The 22078-nt window shown below is 41.6% G+C and overlaps 1 protein-coding gene across 1 annotated transcript in view; it reads right to left on the reverse strand.

Moving 5' to 3' along the window:
* The window catches only part of LOC124594652, a 111647-nt gene that overhangs the window by 19716 nt on the left and 69853 nt on the right, over nt 1-22078 (reverse strand). Inside the window, exon 2 of the mRNA XM_047133022.1 lies at nt 1329-1509. Within this exon, the coding sequence (XP_046988978.1) occupies nt 1329-1509 (181 nt within the window). The remainder of the gene's footprint in view (nt 1-1328; nt 1510-22078) is intronic.

Raw genomic sequence — 22078 nt, forward strand, 5'->3', positions numbered from 1 at the left:
ACCGTTTCTGGTAATGTTTCGTATAAAATTAGACGACTTCTTGCTAACAAGGGAACCTCCCCATCGCACCCCCCTCAGATTTAGTTATAACTTGGCACAGGGATAGGCCTTGAAAAACTGAACACGGATCAATCGAGAAAACAGGAAGAAGTTGTGTGGAACTATGAAAAAAATAAGCAAAATATACAAACTGAGTAGTCCATGTGCAAGGTAGGCAACATCAAGGAATTTGTTAGCTTACGAGCGCCGCGGTCCCGTGGTTAGCGTCAGCAGCTGTGGAAGGACAGATCCTAGGTTCAAATCTTCTCTCAGGTGAAAATTTTAGTTTTTTATTTTCAGATAATTATCAAAGTTCAGGCACTCACACATAATCAACTTCGCTGTCCAAAATTCCAGGACATGTTCAGATTTGCTTGGACATATACAGAATTTGACGGTCTACGCACGGAAACATTTGAAAACGTAAAAAAACATATGTTTTGACAGAGCACAGGGAAAACTGTGCGACTCTGAAACTGTTGCATTCATTTGATGCAGTTTATGTGACAAACTCTTATGTTTTCATCACTTTTTTTGGAGTGATTATCACATCCACAAGAAAACCTAAATCGGGCAAGGTAGAAGAATCTTTTTACCCATTCGCCAAGTGTGCAAGTTAGGTGGGTCGACAACATATTCCTGTCATGTTGCGCACAAGCCGTCACCAGTGTCGTAAAGAATATATCAGACGTGTTTTCCTATGGAGGAATCGGTTGACCTATGACCTTGCGATGAAATGTTTTCGGTTCCTATTGGAGAGGCACGTCCTTTCGTCTACTAATCGCACAGTTTTGCGGTGCGGTCGCAAAACACAGACACTAAACTTATTACAGTGAACAGAGATGTCAATGAATGAACGGACAGGTCGTAACTTTGCGAAAATAAAGAAAGTAAAATTTTCACTTGAGGGAGGACTCGAACCAAGGACCTTCCGTCACGCAGTTTCTCACTCTAACCACGAGACCACGGCGCTCATCAACTATTATAGTCCTTTATGTAACCTATGTTGTACATGGACTACTCAGTTCGTATATTTTGCTTATTTTTTCATAGTTCCACACAACTTCTTCCTGTTTTCTCGATTGATCTGTGTTCAGTTTTTCAAGGCCTATCCACTGTGTCAATTTATAACTAAATCTGAGGGGGGTGCGATGGGGAGGTTCCCTTGTAAGAAATACAGCTGCAATGCAATACAGAGCACATCTTCAGATGGGACAGCCCTACCATTGACTCGTGGTCACTAGGTTTATAAAGTGGCGAGGCCGCAGGCAGCCGCTAGGTCCACCTACCTGTGCAGCAGCGTGTAGGAGAGCGTACGAAGGTCGAGCGTGGCGGCGTTCTCCATGCGCTCCACCTTGCGCACCAGCGTCACCAGCGAGGCGGTGCTCAGCGGCACCGGGTTCGCGCCCAGGTCTCGGTAGCACTCCAGCAGCTCGTCCGAGATCACCCTGCCCAGCACCAGGCCCGCCCCTGCACATAGACACCGACAACGACTCGTGTTAAAGCGTCCAACAGGGAGGAAACAGAGGAAGACAAACTTATGTTACGCCTATGCTGATCTCTCCAAAACCAGCGAGGAGTGCTTAGCGAAGGGCAGTTGTACTACATATTGACGTTTCTTCCCTCCCCATTCGTGTATGGTGAGCAGTGAGTCTGCTTAAATGTGCGCTGCAATCTACACTGATCATCATAGAATGAAGGCTTTCACGACCGTATGACAAGGCCCCTGGAGTAGACAACATTCCATTAGAACTACTGACAGCCCTGGGAGAGCCAGGCCTAACAAAACTGTAATATCTAGTGAGCAAGATGTATGAGACAGGCGAAATACCCTCAGACTTCAAGAAGTATATAATAATTCCAATCCCAAAGAAAGCAGGTGTTGACAGATGTGAAAATTACTGAACTATCAGTTTAAGAAGCCACGGCTGCAAAATACTAACACGTATTTTTTACAGACTAATGGAAAAACTGGTAGAAGCTGACCTCGAGGAAGGTCAGTTTAGATTCCGTAGAAATGTTGGAACACGAAGGCAATACTGACCCTACGACTTATCTTAGAAAATAGATCAAGGAAAGGGAAACCTACGTTTGTAGCATCGGTAGACTTAGAGAAAGCTTTTGACAATGTTGACTGGAATACTCTCTTTCAAATTCTGAGGTGGCAGGTGTCAAATACTGGCAGCAAAAGGTTACTTACAATTTGTACAGAAACCAGATGGCAGTTATAAGAGCCGAGGGGCGTGAAAGGGAAGCAGTAGTTGGGAAGGGAGTGAGACAGGGTTGTAGCCTCTCCCCGATATTATTCAATCTGTATATCGAGCAAGCAGTGAAGGAAACTAAAGAAAAATTCGGAGTAGGAGTTAAAATCCATGGAGAAGAAATAAAAACTTTGACGTTCGCTGATGACAACCTGGAAGGTCTACGGGAGAAAGTGCAAGACAGGAAAAAGTGGCGTGATTTGGTTCATGGGGTCACGAAGAGTCGGAACCAACTAAACGAATAGAGAGAGAGAGAGAGATGACATTGTAATTCTGTCAGAGATCAAAGGACGTGGGAGAGCAGCTGAACGGAATAGTCAGTGGTTTGAAAGGAGGATATAGGATGAACATCAACAAAAGCAAAACGACGACAATGGAATGTAGTCGAATTAAGTCGGGTGATGCTGAGGGAATTAGATTAGGAAATGAGACACTTGAAGTAGTAAAGGAGTTTTGCTATTTGGGGAGCAAAATAACTGATGATGGTCGAAGTAGAGAGGATATAAAATGTAGACTGGCTATGGCAAGAAAAGCGTTTCTGAAGAAGAGAAATTTGTTAACATCAAGTATAGATTTAAGTGTCAGGAAGTCGTTTCTGAAAGTATTTGTATGGAGTGTAGCCATGTACGGAAGTGAAACGTGGACGATAAATAGTTCAGACAAAAAGAGAATAGAAGCTTTCGAAATGTGGTGCTACAGAAGAATGCTGAAGACTAGATGGGTAGTTCACATAACTAATGAGGAGGTACTGAATAGGATTGGAGAGAAGAGGAGTTTGTGGCACAACTTGACCAGAAGAAGGGATCGGTTGGTAGGACATATTCTGAGGCATCAGGGGATCGCCAATTTAGTACTGGAGGGCAGCGTGGAGGGTAAAAATCGTAGAGGGAGACCAAGAGATGAATACACTAAACAGATTCAGAAGCATGTAGCTTGCAGTAGTTACTTGGAGATAAAGAAGCTTGCACAGGATAGAGTAGCATGGAGAGCTGCACCAAACTAGTCTCAGGACTGAAGACCACAACAACAACATGACATAGCTGCTGGTAAACCTTTTGGGATGTGATGTCGTGGTCTCGGACGTCCGACCGGTCAGTCGGCAAGACTCAGCGGAGGAGCGCCTCTGAGGGTATCCAGCGCAGTCCTGGAGGAAACGTCAGGTACAGGAGAATTTCTTCCACCACGACCTCACAGCAGCTACACTGATCAGCCAGAACATTCTGACCGCTGACCTACTATCGATATAAACCCGTCCAGGCTGCTGGTCAGACACACGTACGGTGCTCGTACTATCATTGAGAGTGCTGTCTGTGATTAGAATGGGGAAGGCGCGATATCTACCTGAGTCTGACCGAGGGCAAATTTTGATGGCCCGGAGGCTCCACACGAGCATTTCGGAAACTGCACGACTTGTTGGGTTTTCGAGAAGTGCTGTGGTGAGTGTCTTCAACAGGTGGCGAAACCAAGGTGAAACCACGTTCGGACGTCGTGTGGTTTGGGCAGTGTAACGCCACTACCGTTAGGACGCAAAAATGAAAAATGTAAATCTAGTCCCCACACCCAAGTACAAGGCCCAAGCCCAGGATCAAAATCTCATAAAAAGAAAAACAAAGTCCCTCTGTACTAACATTGCATGACTAGTAGCAAGCAGACTGAAAAGAAAGTAATATAAAAAGAAATAGAAAACAATCTTGGAAGCAAAGTAACTTCATGTTTTGAAAAAGAATAAAAAGAAATAGAATCGATTCGTTCCAAGATAAAATAATGATAGATCGCAAAGTAGTAGACTTTTAGATCATGGAGTATAACAAGGGACCTCAAAGAATATTTCTTGTGAGTACTCTTTGAAGACAATGCGAAATACAGAAGCTAGAGTTGTACATTTTTAGTATGCTTCTGGCGCTTGCAGTGTCGTATCGTAACTGAACTTGTGCGCTCGTACGTAACATTGGTAGGTGATACGAGATTGTTTGTTACATCTGAAGATTTGCGATCTGCTAGAAATGATTAAAAACTGAAAGAGGTAAATCAGCAACTTTGAAAATATCTTTGAAGTAATTCAAGCTAGGAAAATAACCGAATACATTGTCTTCATTTGATTATTATCAACGAAACACTGAACTTAGACCCAATGCGATAGACAGTTAATAGTTCAACTGATAGGAAGTGATGAGTAGTGTAAACTGTGAGGAATATACCTAAACTGCGTTAAAGTAAATAGCGTAATCTGGATCTTGCTGTAAACTCTTTGGCTGAATTTACGTAACTATCTGAATTTACGTAACCCATCTGAAAGAAAGGTTAGTTCTTTAAGACACTGATAGGATGTGCATAGACTAGAATAAACTGACATAACGTGAACATACAGTGTTTGACATTTCTTCAATCCATTTAATATTACGTGCTCATGAAACATTTATCTGTGCGACAACATAGATTATCAACAGAGCGCAGTATTAATAAATATTCTTTGGCGCTCTAGAGAATTATCGTACTGATACAGACTTTTTATCTCAAGCGAATTGTAAACTTTCATAGATAGACTCTGGCTGTATATAGACTGTAATCATGATTAGGGCAATAATCTCAGTTTGTATGCATTTACGTGTAGCTAGGCTCGTACACGTCGGGGAGCAAATATTCATCTGAGTAAGCCGATACAACTAACACGCACTCGGCGTAAATACAATGTAGCACGACAATTCTTTGTTTGTGATTTTCCTCGCAAACATCCTACCGTGAGCTAGACGGAGCCTGAGCTTCATCCATTAACAATCAATCAATATAAAAGGTGAAGTTACAGCGGCCTCTCTTCAATACAGATGTCGGTCGGCGTAGGCCGGGTAGACTGGTAAAACAGGACAGGCGGCGAACTGTGGCGGAACTAAAATGAGACTTTATAATGCTGGGTAGAGTACAGGTGTGTCTGAACACACAGTGAGACAAACACTCCTAACGGTGGACCCCTGCAGCCGACGACCCAAGCATGTGCCAATGTTAACATCACGACATTGTAACTAGGACTGAAATGGGCACGTGGCCTTATGCACTGGACGTTGGCGCAGTGGCAGAGTGTTGCATGGTCTGATGAATCCCGATACCTTCTTCCTCGTGCCGATGGGAGAGCGCGAATTCGTCGTCTTCCAGGGGAACAGCTCCTTGACACCTGTACTGTGGGACGGAGACAAGCTGGCGCCGGCTCCATTACGTTCTGCGGAAAATTCACGTGGCCATCCACGGGTCCAGTGGAGCTCGTGCAAAGCACCGTGACGGCCAAAGAATATCGTACCCTGATTGCAGACCACATACACCCGTTAATGGCGATCATGTTTCCCGACGGCAGTGATATTTTTCAACAAAATCCATGTCACAATGCCAGGAGAGTAATGGAGTTGTTCAAGGAACACAGTGGCAGGTTCCTATTTATATGCTGGGCTCCCAACTCGCCAGATCGGAACCCGATCGAACACGTCTTCACTGCATGTACATGAACTGGAAGGAAGCTGAAGACATCAGACGCCGACGGCACCACGCACAATCAGTCAGTCATGCAGGTTGCAGCAAGCCCAGCCCCTACTGTACAGAAGACGTGGAACTTTGCAACCCTGGAACTCTGTTGCCAGACCAGCAGAGGGCGTCAGCAACACTGTTGCCAGGTCACCAGGCTTCAGCAATAGAGATCGTTGGGAAGCCAAAGATCTTCACACGTCCACCATGTCACGAGCCAAAAATAGGCCCGCTCATATCTCTCCACAAGGCTGCTATTTAGGCCCCGGCTCTAGCTCCGGAGAACAGTTCTGTCACACCCAGCAACTATGCTGTGCCAAGGTCTGGGACCCCGACTCCTGCACACTATGCTGCTTCCTCAGCTGGGACCCTAAATGATCAGTGATGTGCTCGTTGGGACTTGGTATAATTGTACTGTAGTTCTTCTAGCCAACGATATAGTATCAGACTGGAAGTTTCCATCCTTTTCAGTCTCATATACTTCGTTGCCAGTAAAAGTTGTTGAGTATTTATTCTTCTTGACTGAAGCTTGGGTATGAACTTCGGTTTTAAACCTGAAGTGACCAACTTATTTTTCCATGTTAGCCTAAATCTATTATCACCTCAAGGCTCCACTCATTAAAGAGCGTGTGACTACAGAAATTTAATTCACTGTTTTTAAGGTGAAGCTGTTAAGACTTTAAGATCTTGTTCACTGAAGCATGTGTAACTCAGGTATCACAGAACTTATTTATTTACTTGGTAATTCTGAAGCTCTAAGTGGCTCCGTTATTTACGAACTACCATTTATTTTGTTTTACTTCCTGAAGGACTAGCATCCATTTTGTTTCACTTATTGAAGAACCAACCGTTCCTTTCTTCCATTTTGGAGACTATTTTTATGGAAATTGTTTTCAATAAACTTCTGTTTTTTCCATATAGTTGGGTTATTTACTTGTGCCCGCCACCGGCAGACACAACAACGGCAGCTGATCGAATTCGATAAACTTGTTGCTCGATATGCTAATTAGCAATCGAGGAACTAACGACGAATCGTGCTGGAAGTTACATGAGCGTGGTTCTGAGCATGAAAGGGGACAAGAGACTCCGATTACAGCTGCCATTTTCACGTACGGCAACACGTCGGGTTGTTGTCTAGGAACATCTAGGACCTTGTTCGGAATCGTAAAAGCCTAGCCAGTCATGTAAATTCACTTCAGAATTGTGCGAAGTGTGTTAATAATAAAAAAAAGCACTTCGTAATTCGACGTTTGGGATTGTTTATAGCAATCTCAGAGATGCGTTTCCAGACTTATCTGTGCTTGTAAACCGACGGCCCTTGAAAGTTTCTCTGTTTTTGGAGACAGAAGGAAGTCCTGCTTGCCGAACATAGATACTGGGACATCAGTGCACAATTTTTTATCGTCAAAAATGTCCGCCCCCGGTAGCTGGGTGGTCAGCGTGACAGAATGCCAATCCTAAGGCCCCGGGTTCGATTCCCGGCTGGGTCGGAGATTTTCTCTGCTCAGGGACTGGGTGTTGTGTTGTCCTAATCATCATCATTTCATCCCCATCGACACGCAAGTCGCCGAAGTGGCGTCAAATCGAAAGACTTGCACCAGGCGAACGGTCTACCCGACGGGAGGCCCTAGTCACACTACATTAAAAAAAATGGTCAAAAATTCAGAACGCTTGGAAACTTGAATTCGCCGCTGTATTTGTTCGGCATTCCGCAATTTTGGGAGAAAAATTTCCTGTCACACATTTCATACCCAAAATATGCGAAAAAACTTATGACTTGAGCCAATTGATATGCCAACATCACACCGGCCAAAATTCGACGATCGTTCATTACGATTTCTTTCACTGCAGCATATCCACTGTTCCAACGGTTAATGGTGTGTGTGGTGGGACGTCTAGGGCGCTCGCCATTTTCAACATCTTCGTGGCCTTCTTCGAAACGCTTATGCCTCTCGTAAACTGTGATTTTACTCATAGGAAACTCACCAAAAGCAATATTCAACACTTCTAAAACTTTATTCCGTGCTTACACTAAAAATTAGAACAAATTATCTAATCCACTTTTATACAAAAGAAATAATTCCCGGCCGGCCGAAGTGGCCGTGCGGTTAAAGGCGCTGCAGTCTGGAACCGCAAGACTGCTACGGTCGCAGGTTCAAATCCTGCCTCGGGCATGGATGTTTGTGATATCCTTAGGTTAGTTAGGTTTAACTGGTTCTAAGTTCTAGGGGACTAATGACCTCAGCAGTTGAGTCCTATAGTGCTCAGAGCCATTTGAACCAGCCATTTGAAATAATTCCCGATGCCACCAAAACACACGTGACCTATTTGACAGATGACAACAGACTAAATATACGTCATGACCAATACTGTATAGATTCTTTTCAGACATATTTACCAACGCGACAACGGTACTCTCGGTCGAATCTAACACAACATATGAAATTATAAAAATGACTTTACCTCGCGTTAACCGTTAGAAGTAAATAATAAGTACTATCCTCTTCATAATCTTTATTCCTAAGTACTGATTGTTAACTTCATATTCGCAGTTAAGTTTTGAGAAATATTAATTTTAAACTTTGCGTACTATTTGGTTGCTGCATAAGTTCATAGTGTTTTTCTTTCGCATGTTGGTACTCCGGCTGCAATGTATTTATTTATCGACCGTCATTTATTCGTAATTCGCTGTTGCTATCTGAGTTTGCATATTGTCATTTTTTCATTTGGAGCTGCACACTCTAGAAAATGAAGTGCCAAGTGGAGAAATCGGAAAATTTCGGACATATTCTTCTGTTTGAATTCCATACAGGGGTGACGGCAGCGGAGGCAGCCATAAACATTTGCGCTGTCTATGGGCATAATTCCATTGGACAGAGTACGGCAAGAAAAGGGTTAGTAAAAGGGTGAATGGCCTTTCAGACCATGATGCACAAATTTTAACACTAAAAGGCTTTTGCATTCAAATAAATTTCACATATTATTACAAACTATGTAGGAAAGCTAATCCAACGGCAATAGAGAGTTTTTTAAACTTCGTCAAAGAATCATATAACTCTCTTGGCAAGTGCTCTTCCTAGATTGATGTCTGAAATACTCCTTTGTGATACAGACAAGGGAGAAATTGAATCAATAATTAAATCACTGAAGACTAAGGGCTCTCATGGATATGACGGATTGCCTAGCAGAATATTAAAGTACTGCGCTGCACATGTTAGCCTGTACTTAGCCATATTTGTAATTTTTCCTTTACGAATGCTCAGTTTCCTGAACGATTAAAGTACTCAGTAGTAAAGCCGCTTTATAAAAAGGGAGAAAATGATAGTGTAGACAATTTTACACCTATTTCTGTCATCTGTGTTTACTAAAGTTATTGAAAAGACTGTGTATGTAAGGATAATCAATCATTTTATATCACATAATTTTATATCAAATGTACAATTCGGTTTTAGAAGTTGTTTAACAACTGAAAATGCTATATTCTCTTTTCTCTGTGAAGTACTGGATGGGTTAAACAAAAGGTTTCGAACGCTAGGCATATTTTTTTATTTAACTAAGGCGTTTGATTGTGGTTATCACAAAATATTCCTCCAGAAGTTGAACCATTACAAAATACAGGGAGCAGTTCAAAGTTGGTTCGCCTCTTACTTTAACAACAGACAGAAAAAGGTTCTTGCTCAGAGTTGAGAATGGCTGCGATGTGGGGTCTGAGTGGGGTACAGTCAAATGGGGGTGTGCCCCAGGGATCAGTGTTGAGGCCATCCTGTTCCTTATTTATATGAATGATATGCCCTCTAATATTATAGGTAACTCTAAAATATTTCTGTTTGCTGATGACACTAGCTTTATAGTAAAGGATGTTGTGTGCAACATTGGCTCACTTTTATATAGTGCTGTTCATGACATAAGTTCATGGCTTATAGAAAACAAACTAACGCTAAATCACTGCAAAACTCAGTTTTTGCAGTTTCTAACACACAATTAAACAAAAACAAACGTTTTAATTTCACAGAACGGGCATAGAACTGGTGAAACTGAACAGTTCAATTTCTAGGTATTCAGGTAGATAGTAAACTGTCGTGGGAAGCCCACGTTCAGGATCTTGTTCAAAGACTTAATTCTGCCATTTTTACTATTCGAACGGTATCTGAAATAAGTGAACATTCGACACGGAAATTAGTCTACTTTGCTTATTTTCATTCGCTTATGTCGTATGGTATTATATTTTGTGGTAACTCTTCTCATTCTAAAAGGTTTGGGCAGTAAGTTGTGTAAGTTCGCGAATCTCTTGTCGATCCCTGTTCACTAGTCTGGGTATTTTGACATTGGCCTCTCAATATATATCTTCTATGCTGTCGTTTCTTGTTAACAATATCAGCTTATTCACAAGAATAACAACGTTTCACTAATTTAATACTCGGCTGAAATCCAACCAGGATTTGAATCGGACTTCCTTAACTCCTGTGCAGAAAGGTGTGCAGTATACTGGTGCATTCGTTTTCAATAAGCTACCACAAGAATTCAAAAATCTTAGCAGTAATGTACACGCTTTCAAATCGGAACTAAAAAGTTTCCTCATGGGTCACTCCTTGTATTCTGTTGAAGAGTTCCTTGAAGAATGAAGCTGATTCTTATGTCATATTGTTGATTGCGTTTATTTAAACTTGACTTTTTTTGGATTCACAAACATTTTATTTTTCTGTGTTATTATTTTTATGTTGCAATTTCATGTACTGAGACGTTCCATGACCTTGAATATTTACTCCTCAACTTGGTCCTACGGAACTTGACGTGTGAATAAAATAAGGGGGATTCTCACTTTGACGTTAGTGACTCACTGCGTTCAGAAAGACCATCAGGGTTTGATGAAGCTCGTTTAGACGCAAAATTCACGTCAGCGTACTCAAAAACTGGCGAATGTGATGAGCTGTGATAATTTCACCATCGTGCGGCATTTGCATGATGCAGTGTGGAAAGTTCAAAAATCATGTGTATGACTACCGCATACTCTTAGCTAAAATAACAAAAATCAGTGGGTGGCCTTAAGTGCGGCTTTGCTTGCTCGTCATCAATTCGCTCGTGAACAACACGGACCATTCCTGTACTGTATCATTATTGGTGACGAGAAATGGTGTTTTTATTCTAACATAACAAAAAAGAAAGGAATGGCTGAGCCCAAACAAAGCAGCAATTCCTCTTAACAGACCAGCGCGCATCCGCAAAAGATAATGTTACGCCATGTGGTGGAACAGCGACGGTATGGTGTACGACGAATTGCTTCCCTGCAGTGTACCCATCACTGCTGACATTTAATGTCAACAACTGAAACGTCTTCCATACACAATCGAACAACAACAACCAGGAAGACTGCATGAAGTGACGCTACTCCACGATATCGCACACCCGCATTCTGACAGATCGACAAAAAACACTATACAGGAGTTGGGTTCTAAATCTACATCTACATCTACATTTATACTCCGCAAGCCACCCAACGGTGTGTGGCGGAGGGCACTTTACGTGCCACTGTCATTGCCTCCCTTTCCTGTTCAAGTCGCGTATGGTTCGCGGGAAGAACGACTGCCGGAAAGCCTCCGTGCGCGCTCTAATCTCTCTAATTTTACATTCGCGATCTCCTCGGGAGGTATAAGTAGGGGGAAGCAATATATTCGATACCTCATCCAGAAACGCACCCTCTCGAAACCTGACGAGCAAGCTACACCGCGATGCAGAGCGCCTCTCTTGCAGAATCTGCGACTTGAGTTTGCTAAACATCTCCGTAACGCTATCACGATTACCAAATAACCCTGTGACGAAACGCGCCGCTCTTCTTTGGATCTTCTCTATCTTCTCCGTCAACCCGATCTGGTACGGATCCCACACTGTTGAGCAATACTCAAGTATAGGTCGAACGAGTGTTTTGTAAGCCACCTCCTTTGTTGACGGACTACATTTTCTAAGCACTCTCCCAACGAATCTCAACCTGGTACCCGCCTTACCAACAATTAACTTTATATGATCATTCCACTTCAAATCGTTCCGCACGCGTACTCCCAGATATTTTACAGAAGTAACTGCTACCAGTGTTTGTTCCGCTATCATATAATCATACAATAAAGGATCCTTCTTTCTATGTATTCGCAATACATTACATTTGTCTATGTTAAGGGTCAGTTGCCACTCCCTGCACCAAGTGCTTATCCGCTGCAGATCTTCCTGCATTTCGCTACAATTTTCTAATGCTGCAACTTCTCTGTATACTACAGCATCATCCGCGAAAAGCCGCATGGAACTTCCGACACTATCTACTAGGTCATTTATATACATTGTGAAAGGCAATGGTCCCATAACACTCACCTGTGGCACGCCAGAGGTTACTTTAACGTCTGCAGACGTCTCTCCATTGATAACAACATGCTGTGTTCTGTTTGCTAAAAACTCTTCACTCCAGCCACACAGCTGGTCGGATACTCCGCGACAGTGCGGAACTCTATCGAACGCCTTCCGGAAGTCAAGGAAAATAGCATCTACCTGGGAGCCTGTATCTAATGTTTTCTGGGTCTCATGAACAAGTAAAGCGAGTTGGGTCTCACACGATCGCTGTTCCCGGAATCCATGTTGATTCCTACAGAGTAGATTCTGGGTTTCCAAAAACGACATGATACTCGAGCAAAAAACATGTTCTAAAATTCTACAACAGATCGACGTCAGAGATATAGGTCTATAGTTTTGCGCATGTGCTCGACGACCCTTCTTGAAGACTGGGACTACCTGTGCTCTTTTCCAATCATTTGGAACCTTCCGTCCCTCTGGAGACTTGCGGTACACGGCTGTCAGAAGGGGGTTGGGATTCATTCCGCACCCATCTTACCCACCTGATCTTGTGGCTTCCAGAATTTCGCTTTTACCGCTCTCTATCGAGTAACCTTCAAGCAGCTTACTTTTCGGATAAAAATGCACTCCGAACACGGCTCGACGAGTTCTTCGCCTCAAAACCACTTAATTTCTACAGTCAAGGAGTCGAATAGTTACCCCAGCGTTGGCAGACTGTTGTAAAAAGTGAGAGAGAATATATTATTGATGACTAAAGTTTCTGTTACGTGTGTATGTATTGGGGGGATTCCATTGTCACGGGTGGGACAGTTGCACTACGTTTTTCAACAGTCAGATGCTGATATAACATGAAGTATAAATAGAAATAAAGTAAAAATTGACTGGTTGCCTTACAAATAATTGTTTTACCTTCCCTTTAAATCTGAATGTCAGAAGTTTACATATTGAGCTGTTATTCATCTTTAAAACTTTGTCACGGGTGGGACAGCAAATAGACGTAGCATTGAATAACCACCAACATTTTAGAAGAATTCTGTGATTTATGCACTTATTTTCTTTTGAAAATATTGAATTCACATTAATAAAACAATTCTCTACATGACATAATATCAATAAATATTAGATTAGTAATACTTACTTACAATAATTGCAATCAAAGAGTGTCACGGGTGGGACAAGGAATTGTCACGGGTGGGACTCATGTGAAGTACAATCTTTTTTTTTTATTTAAACTGATTTTATTATGTCAGTTAGCTATGAATCAGTAGGTAACATATACTTAGAGGACACTTTAAGTTTTAATAACTTTGTAGAACATTTTTGTTGCTTATAAGTAATATAAATTTTGGTATGGTATTAGTTTACAGTTCTGAGTACTTAATTATTTCATTTGAAGAATGTACCACTTTGAAAAAATACACTTGGCCTCTCACCCACTTTCGAAAATGTCTAAATTGCCAGGAAACTCATAATATAAGGTGTCCCTAACATGTTTGACATTTGGATTCGGGAGAATAGCAAGAACTTGTTTAAACTCTATGTAGGATACATCCTCCTCGTCAGCTTTAAATACCTTTGCTGAGTCCCCAACAGATCGCATACACATAATCTGTATTTCCCCATTGTCTTCTACACTTCTCTGTGTAATTGCAACATATCTGTATGTAGTGGATTTCTTTCTTGCAGTTTGGAACTCAACTAAAATAAATGTTCCTGGCATGATTTGTTCCACAGCTGGTTCTGAACATGTAACTTCTTGGGAATTGGATGTCAACAGGACATCAGGATATGATTCCTCATCACTCATCTCAGAACCTGTGTAGATTAGTGAATATATGTTGGGTGAAAGTGGGAAAACCTCCACTTTCTCTAAATCTGATTTTAGTAAAGTTCTACCACATACTATGTTACAGGTATTGTAACCGTTAAAGTAATGCTTGCTGCGAACATCTTTTATTTTTTTAACAGCTTTCCAGTGGCCATCCAGAAGGTCTCTGTTTTCATCAATATGATCTTTTGTCAGAAGAAGAAAGTTTATTCCAGAAACAGATGATTTGGCACAGTCTAAAAACTCCTGTGCATTGCTGATGATCACTTTTCTTTGCTTAACTTTATTCCAAACAGCCCTTTTTGTTACAGCTCCAATGCCATCCACTGCACCTTTCCCATGTGATGTTGCAAAGAATAACCATTCTCCAGACACTCCAAAGTCTTGCATCATGTAGCAGAGGTTAGAAATGGTGAATTTGTTCTTAAATTGACCTGCGCAACCATCAGAGAAAATTCGTATCGAGGTCAAATTGGGAAGCTCTTGTTTCAGCTTACTTATTATACTCTTCAAACATGCATAAACTGAGTACTTGTCGTGGCACAGTTCATCGCACACAATTGCAAATGACTGTAGCCCTTTTTTCATCCAAACACAAATAGTGACCACTGCAATCTGTGTATGACTCCAGTGGGCACTTTGTATCTCATCTTGTGCTAGTGCTACATAGTTTTCTGTAAAATCTACTTGCAATACCACTTCATCATCATTAACTGATGCTTTCACAGTCTTGAAAGCTCCAGATTGCATCCTTTTGACAAAAAAGTGCTCTTTGAATGTTTTTAGTTGAGACTGAAGTTCAGAGAGAGCTTCACAAAGTGTTCCACTGGTAGTAGTCTGTTTAGGGTGACACTCATGTTCGGTCCATTTTCTCCAAGATATTATGTCACACAAATCAAACTTTCCATCTATTAATGTGTGTAAATTCATGATGCATTTCTTGCATTGACTTGTCATGCATATTTCACTTTCTACATCACAGCAAACAAGATTCATAAGGTGAGTGTGAGTAGCAGGGAAACTAGTTATTTCTTTGTGAATGGCTTCAATGATGAAGTTGAAGTTAGCATGATATCTGCACACACATACATTGTGAGGCATTTGAGACGTTAGAACAACATTTTTAGGCCGCAACTCGTAGAATTTTGAAATCTTGATATCAATATCTGGATTGTCTTGCTTAAAAAGAAAAAATGCTTCCTTAACTGTCATATTCATGTGACGTTTCTGCAAGCTAACTCTTTTCCCAGTTTCATGGTCTACAATAGACTTTACATCCGTTATGCCAGATGTCTGCCTGCTGATTTCATCATTTGTGAAAAAATTTTGTATTTTGAGCAGATTATCACCTGTAAGTTTTCGAGATGTCTTCTTCACTACTGGGGAAACCTGCTTTACTACCTTTTTAGGTAAGCTTTCACTTACAAGCTTTTTTATTACTGCTGATTTTTTTGAGGGGCTTGAAGGAAGCAACTTCTTTACCCGAGAAACAGCTTTGCCAAGGGACTGAGGACATTTATATGATCCTAACTGGGAAATACAGGTCTCAGACTGATCTTCAATTAATACGGATTTTAGTTTAAGTCTGTACTTCCTTTTTCTTTCAGCTTCCCTCTTTCGATATTCCAATAAAGATTTTTCACTGGAGGATACCTTCATCTTCATATTTTCCCTTCTTCTTTTATCCCGCTCTCTTTCTTTTTCTTTATGGACATTGTACTTGTTGGTATCTTTCTTCAGTTTTTTTCGAAGTCTTCTCATACACTCTGCTGATGTTGTTTTCCCCATTTTCTGAATAAACAGTAAGTTTTTATTTAGTGTAAACCATCAAAGCACTTGTTATATCAACCAATTTAACTTAACAATAACAAGAAGTGTTAAATGGTTTAGATTTGACTAACATCCAAAAATCTGTCACGGGTGGGACACAATTTCTTTTAACATTTATAGATGATCATTTACAACTTAGAAGGTGCCTTATGGTTCATTGGATGTTTTTATTTGTTTTTCTTACTTCTAACCTAAAATATATAGAATTACTATAATTGCTGAGTTAGAAGGTAAACTTTTTCATGTTTTTTGTCACGGGTGGGACACTAAATACATAGTAACTTTTGTGAATTAGCTGCATACTTAATAACTTACCTTTCTTTAAAAACTGAAGTTTGTCAGGAAGATAAGATTCTGCTCTTGAAATTAAACAATTAAAACATCAACAATTGCTGCAACCCAAATTTAAACAGCTGCCAACACAAAAAGCAAACCTTTTGTTTTCCATCCACATCTGTAGAATCGCCAACTTTGTTTAACTATATTTCCTCAGCTAATTATGTAATTTTTATAATTTTTCAGGACAGTAAAATTCAACTTTTGTAGATTCGAAAAACTATAACATTGTTAAATTTGGCATTTTTTCAAAAAATAAGCCTCAGGCTCAGTTTGGCATGGAATGACCAATTGGTCATTAAACTTAAGGAAGAATGCTACGAACTTGTGCACCAATCCAGTACAACCAGCAATGTTAAGGAAGCTCTAAGTATTTTCCTAAAATCCAGAGGCTGTTTTGCGCCCATTGTACCGAACAGCTTGGGTATCTGCGCCAAAGCCACATAGCACCATTGATCAGTGAATCATTCCATCTCTGTAATAATAGCTAGTCTGTGCGAATGGGTATGTGTATGCAAGCTGAGATAGTATGTGCTGATAAGATTGCGAGTGTGTTTAATTGTGTCTTTTTGGCCGGGCGTATTCAGATAAGACTGCGTTGTGATACGCCGTCGTCATTGCAGGGCTTTATTGTTGTGTATGTTGTTTCCTCATTGTTACTGTAAACTTCGAAAGTTATGTGTGCAGTTTTGGAGGCAAGTTGCGATCTTGAAATTTAGTGATGGCTTCAGTCCTTCTTTACACATTCACTCTTCAGTGTGGCACATTTTTTCCCAACGGTGAATCACTTGGCGGAGAGTTTGACTGTAGGACTTGGCTGTCACGTTTCACGTCCAAAATCGCCTCGTCATCATTCTGAAAATACCTGCCACTCAATGATTTCTCCATCTGAGGAAGGAAGAAGAAGTCACTGAGTGAAGTATCAGGAGAAAGGTTAAGGCAAAACTGGACAGCCCACATAAGCAGCAAGTGTGACTGCGCCATGTGTAGAATGAACTGGAGCGTCGTAGTGGAGCAAAAGCAGTTCCTTGGACAGGTTACTGCGACGTCTGGTCTCGACAGCTTCCTGTAACCCCGCCAGGAGATTTCAGTGATATGCTCCCGTGGGGGTTTGCACCTTACGAGAACAATCTGTAAGCACCACACCATGGCAGTCCCACAAAAACTGACCTTGCCCAAAGATGTTCGGGTTTTCATCTTTCTCAGCGGAGGTGAATGTTTCCAGTGTTTGGTTTTTTCCTTTTTCTCGGAGTCATAGTGACACACCCAGCACTCGCACATGGTGATTGGATGGTTGAATAAGTCATCTGGATAGGCCTGACACACTTGCAACATTTCTGTTGTTGCATCCGTTAGACGGGCTTTTTGAATGAATCTGAGTCTTTTTTTTTATTTCTTAGTCATCAGTCTTCTGACTGGCCTAGAGCAAATCACCACGAATTCCCCTCCTGTGCCAAACACTACATCTCAGAGCAGCCCTTGCAACCTACGTCTTCAGGTATTTATTCGATGTATTCCAATCTCTGTCTTCCCCTACAGTCTTTACTCTTCACAGTTCCCTCTAGTACCGTGGAAGTTATTCTCTAATGTATTAACAGGTGTCCTACCATTCTGTCCTTCTTCTTACCAGTATTTCCATATACTCCTTTCTTCGCTCATTCTGCGGAAAACCTGCTCATTTATTACCTTGTCGGTCCACCTTATTTTGATCATTCTTCTGTGGTACCACATCTAAAATGCTTCTATGCTCTTCTGTTCCGTTTCCCAACAGTCCATGTCTCACTGCCATTCAATGCTGAGCTCCAAACGTACATTGTCACTGTGTCATATGACGATGCATTGTTACGGTGCGGTTTCGCCAGTCCAGCACGGCTTGTCGTACACTTCTTCCTCTTGAAATTTATTAAACGACCTGCCGCTCCACAGTCCACTTTACCAATGAGCTACCCCATTCTGTTCCGGCTCGGCTAACATCGTGCTACGATACCGATGCGAGAGGATTTCGATGTTGAACAGGACTACAGACATACATACAAACAAAAAAACAGCTAAATAATTTTATTTTTTTCGAAGTGATGATCGAAACTTTATGATTAACCCTCGTATTCGTCGTCCTTTTCTACGTCAACCTCCTTGTTAAGCTGGTTCGTTAAAGATGTAAATGCGTATACGAGCGTTGTTTGGTAAGTCTCGTAAATATGCAAGAAAACAATGTTTGTTTCCTAAACAACTCACCTTACTTCCCGACATAGTCTCCTTTTAGGGATATGTACTTGCTCCAGCTATTCCAGTTTCTCCGTCCTCTCAAGAGCTGCAAAATACACGCTGACTGCAACTATCATTTCCTCATTTGATGAAAATTTCTTCCCAGCAAGCCAAAGCTTCAAGACAGGGCACAGAAGGATGTCACTAGGAACTAGGTTTGGTGAACGGGATGGATGACGAACCAACACAAAGCCCAGTTAATGCACTTCCGTCATTTTTATCGCTGGTATCTTGTATGGCGCATTATCCTTGTGAAAGAGCATTCTTCGCATGCCAACCTTGGTCTCCATTCAGACAACCCAAGATTCAAACGACCCAACAATGGAGCATAATGGGGTCTAGTTATGGTTCTGCCATTTTTCCAAGTAATGTCTGAGGATTATTCCTTGGTAATCCCCAAAAAACAGTGGCCATCACCTTACCAGCTGACAAATAGTGTTTGGCTTCGTCGGTGCACTTTCATCAGCCTTTATCCATTGTTTAGACTCCCGTTTTTGACTTTGGTGCGTAATGATGCATCCAGGTTTCATTAACAGTCACAAATCGGCACAAAAAAATCTTGCGGATTGCGATTAGACATCGCCAGACGTGCTGAAATGTTGTCCCGGATGCGATTTTGGTCGACTGTGAGCAATCGCGGCACCCATCTCGCACACAGCTTCTTCATAGCCAATTCTCCACGCAGGACATTACGCGCTTGCTCAGTTGAGGTGCCTACAAACTCCGCAACCGCACGAATTTTTATTCGGTTGTCTTGCATTACCATACCATAGATTTTGTCAGGGGTTTCCTTTGTGGTGATCTTAATTGGACGATCAGAGCGCGTTTGATCTGCTGTGTTAGTCTGATCAAGTTTAAATTCGTTAATCCAATGGTAAATGGTCGTCAACGATATTGCAGAGTTCGCATAAGCTTCATCCAATCTTGTTTTGATTTGTGCGGGAGTCCAGCCTTTCAAATGGAAATGTATATTAACAGCAAGAAATTTGGGTTTCTCGATTTCCAATCGCAGTCGACACACTGACCAGTCAGACGGCTGTCAACAATGAGATGTACGCTGTACATTGTTCAAATTCTCTTCACGATCCTCGGAATAATCACGCTCACCAACCATGAAATGACATCAGAAATGTTCCCTTCTTTCATGGGAATTTACCAGGCTCATCATACAACCCTGGTATAAGGAGACTTCGCCAGAATCTGGGAGGAGAGTGCATGCTTCACAATACGTCATCGTGGGCTTAATGCAAAAACCCGTTAACTGCAGATTTGGTTATTTTTGGGCTGTTCATGCATCACATATCAAAAAATGAATATCTTTTGTCTGGAGAAGCCAATTAAGTGCAGTTCTCGTTCTAAGACGTTAAACAGATGTGCCAGAAATATATTAATTGCGTAATTGAAGTTTCTTTACAGAAAAAATCATTTAGGCACACTTAAATGATTTTTCCTGTCCTTTGTCGATAGGCTTGATGAAATAATTAGATCAACAGCAAAGCATCAAATGCATTTAACGGATTTTAGCAGCAAAAGATGCATGACATACGGGAGATAAACTTAATGAATAGATTGTGATAACCTTGTGTTTATTAGCCTCAGCTACCAGAAAAGTTACTTGAAGTTGATGTGCAATAATATTATGTTATCTGGACAATGTGACGTAAATATTATTTTTTCGTTATTTGAAAGATATCAGAGTTCGATAAATCCGTGTTTCGGATGCTCAACGGTTGGGAACAATGCAGTTGATTCAAAGTTGGTATGTAATAATACCACATTACCTGAACAATGTGACACCAGTGTTACTGTCGATTTTCTAGTTTACGAGCAGAAACTGCTGTGATTTCAATCAGTGCAGTAGCATTGTGCCAGTTGCTTACAATGTGTTTAATTCCAAAAAATGTTTTCAAGAAGGATACTGCTAATGTCATTGGTCAAGAAAACCATACCCACCAAACTGGAAGTAAGCAATAAAATGATACTCTATAAATGAACTGAATTCTTAAGACACACAGGCATTTTAAAAATTAATGTAAATTTCAGAGTGCAGCAACTGGAAGCAAAGCAGATGATTCAAGCAGAGGATACGATGAAGGCCCAACACAGACAACTGCAGAAGATAAACAAAGGCAGAAACTACCTGCCGAGTCTGCTGGAAAATACTTTCAGTGGAATGGTCGAGCATAGCGCAGAAGAGAATGATTTTGTCCCTTGATTGTTTCGTCAAGGGTGCTGACTATGAACCAGCTTCCAGAGGTACAGAGAATCCTGGACTCCTGAGTAAAAAAATCAATGCCATACAAGAGAGTAACAGTGGTAAACGATCGACATGAAATCAAAGTGATCCCAAAATATGGAAGAGAAAGATAATTTAAAAAGTATAAAACTGGAACTAAAACTAAAGCCAGTTTATTGTGAAGGATGTAAATACAAGTACAACAAAAATGTTTCACATAAAGCGAGGTGCTCCTTTTCGAGTTTCTGTGCAGAGTCTGCAACAACTTCTTCATTAAAACTTTATGGATTTCGGCTAGCGTAATTGATACTACATATATAAAGGTGAGAGTGAGAGTGGACTTTTGGTAGGAAGTGATAAGAGAGGCAAAAGAATTCCACATACTAAAACAAAACTAGGTGATGTGGAAAAAGTTAAAGATCACACAGAAAAGTGCCATACAACGGAATCTCCCTATTTAAAGAAATCCACAAAACGACTGTACTTAGTCCCCAAACTAAGTACACTGCCGGCCACCGTAAATGCAACACCAAGAAAGACAAGAGGTAGCACAACAAAATTTATTTTGTAGATAACATGTTGACCAAGTATCAAATGATTAAGTTTACAGACGTCTGTGACATGTGGTTCCTGCCAGAATCAGTAGCCAGAGTAGCCGCCATTGTTGGAGATCACCGCTGCCACACGTGTCGGCATTGAGTCAAAGAGACGTTGGATGTGTTCCTAGGGTACAGCAGCCCAAGCAGCTTCCACACGTTGCCAAAGATCATCTGGTGTGGCAGCTGGGGATGTAATCTGGGTCACCCGTTGAGCAACCATGGACCACATGTTTTCTATCGGCGAAAGATCCGGAGAGCGAGCCGGCCAGGGAAGCAATTCAATCTGGTTATTGACGAAGAACCTTTGGACAATGCGTGCCACGTGTGGTCGCGCATTACCCTGTTGAAATATGGCTGTTGCCGAGCCCTGATGGTAAGGAAGGACAACTGGCTCCAGCACCTCGGATATGTAGCGCCGGCTATTTAAAGTACCGGCAATGCGTACTAGAGGCGTGCGAGAGTAATATCCAATACCGCCCCATACCATAATACCCGGTGCAAGACCAGTGTGGCGGTGCATAATGCACCTGTGCAGCATCCTCTCTCCACGGTGTCTCCACACTCGAATCCGACCATCGTGGTGCTGCAGACAGAAGCGTGCCTCGTCAGTAAAGACAACGTCATTCCATTCTGCCGTCCACATCCGTCTGTCATCACACCATTGGCGACGGAGACGTCTGTGGTTCTGCGTCAATGGTAGACGAAGCAATGGACGTCTTGCGGACAGACCACTCTGCTGTAAACGGCGTCGAATGGTACGCGCAGACACTGGATGATGCGTTACAGACGCAATGTGCTGTGCTATGGTTCGGGATGTCACTGAGCGATCCGTCACTGCCATGCG

This window comes from Schistocerca americana, chromosome 2 (genome assembly GCF_021461395.2).
Source record: "Schistocerca americana isolate TAMUIC-IGC-003095 chromosome 2, iqSchAmer2.1, whole genome shotgun sequence".
Lineage (NCBI taxonomy): Eukaryota > Metazoa > Arthropoda > Insecta > Orthoptera > Acrididae > Schistocerca > Schistocerca americana.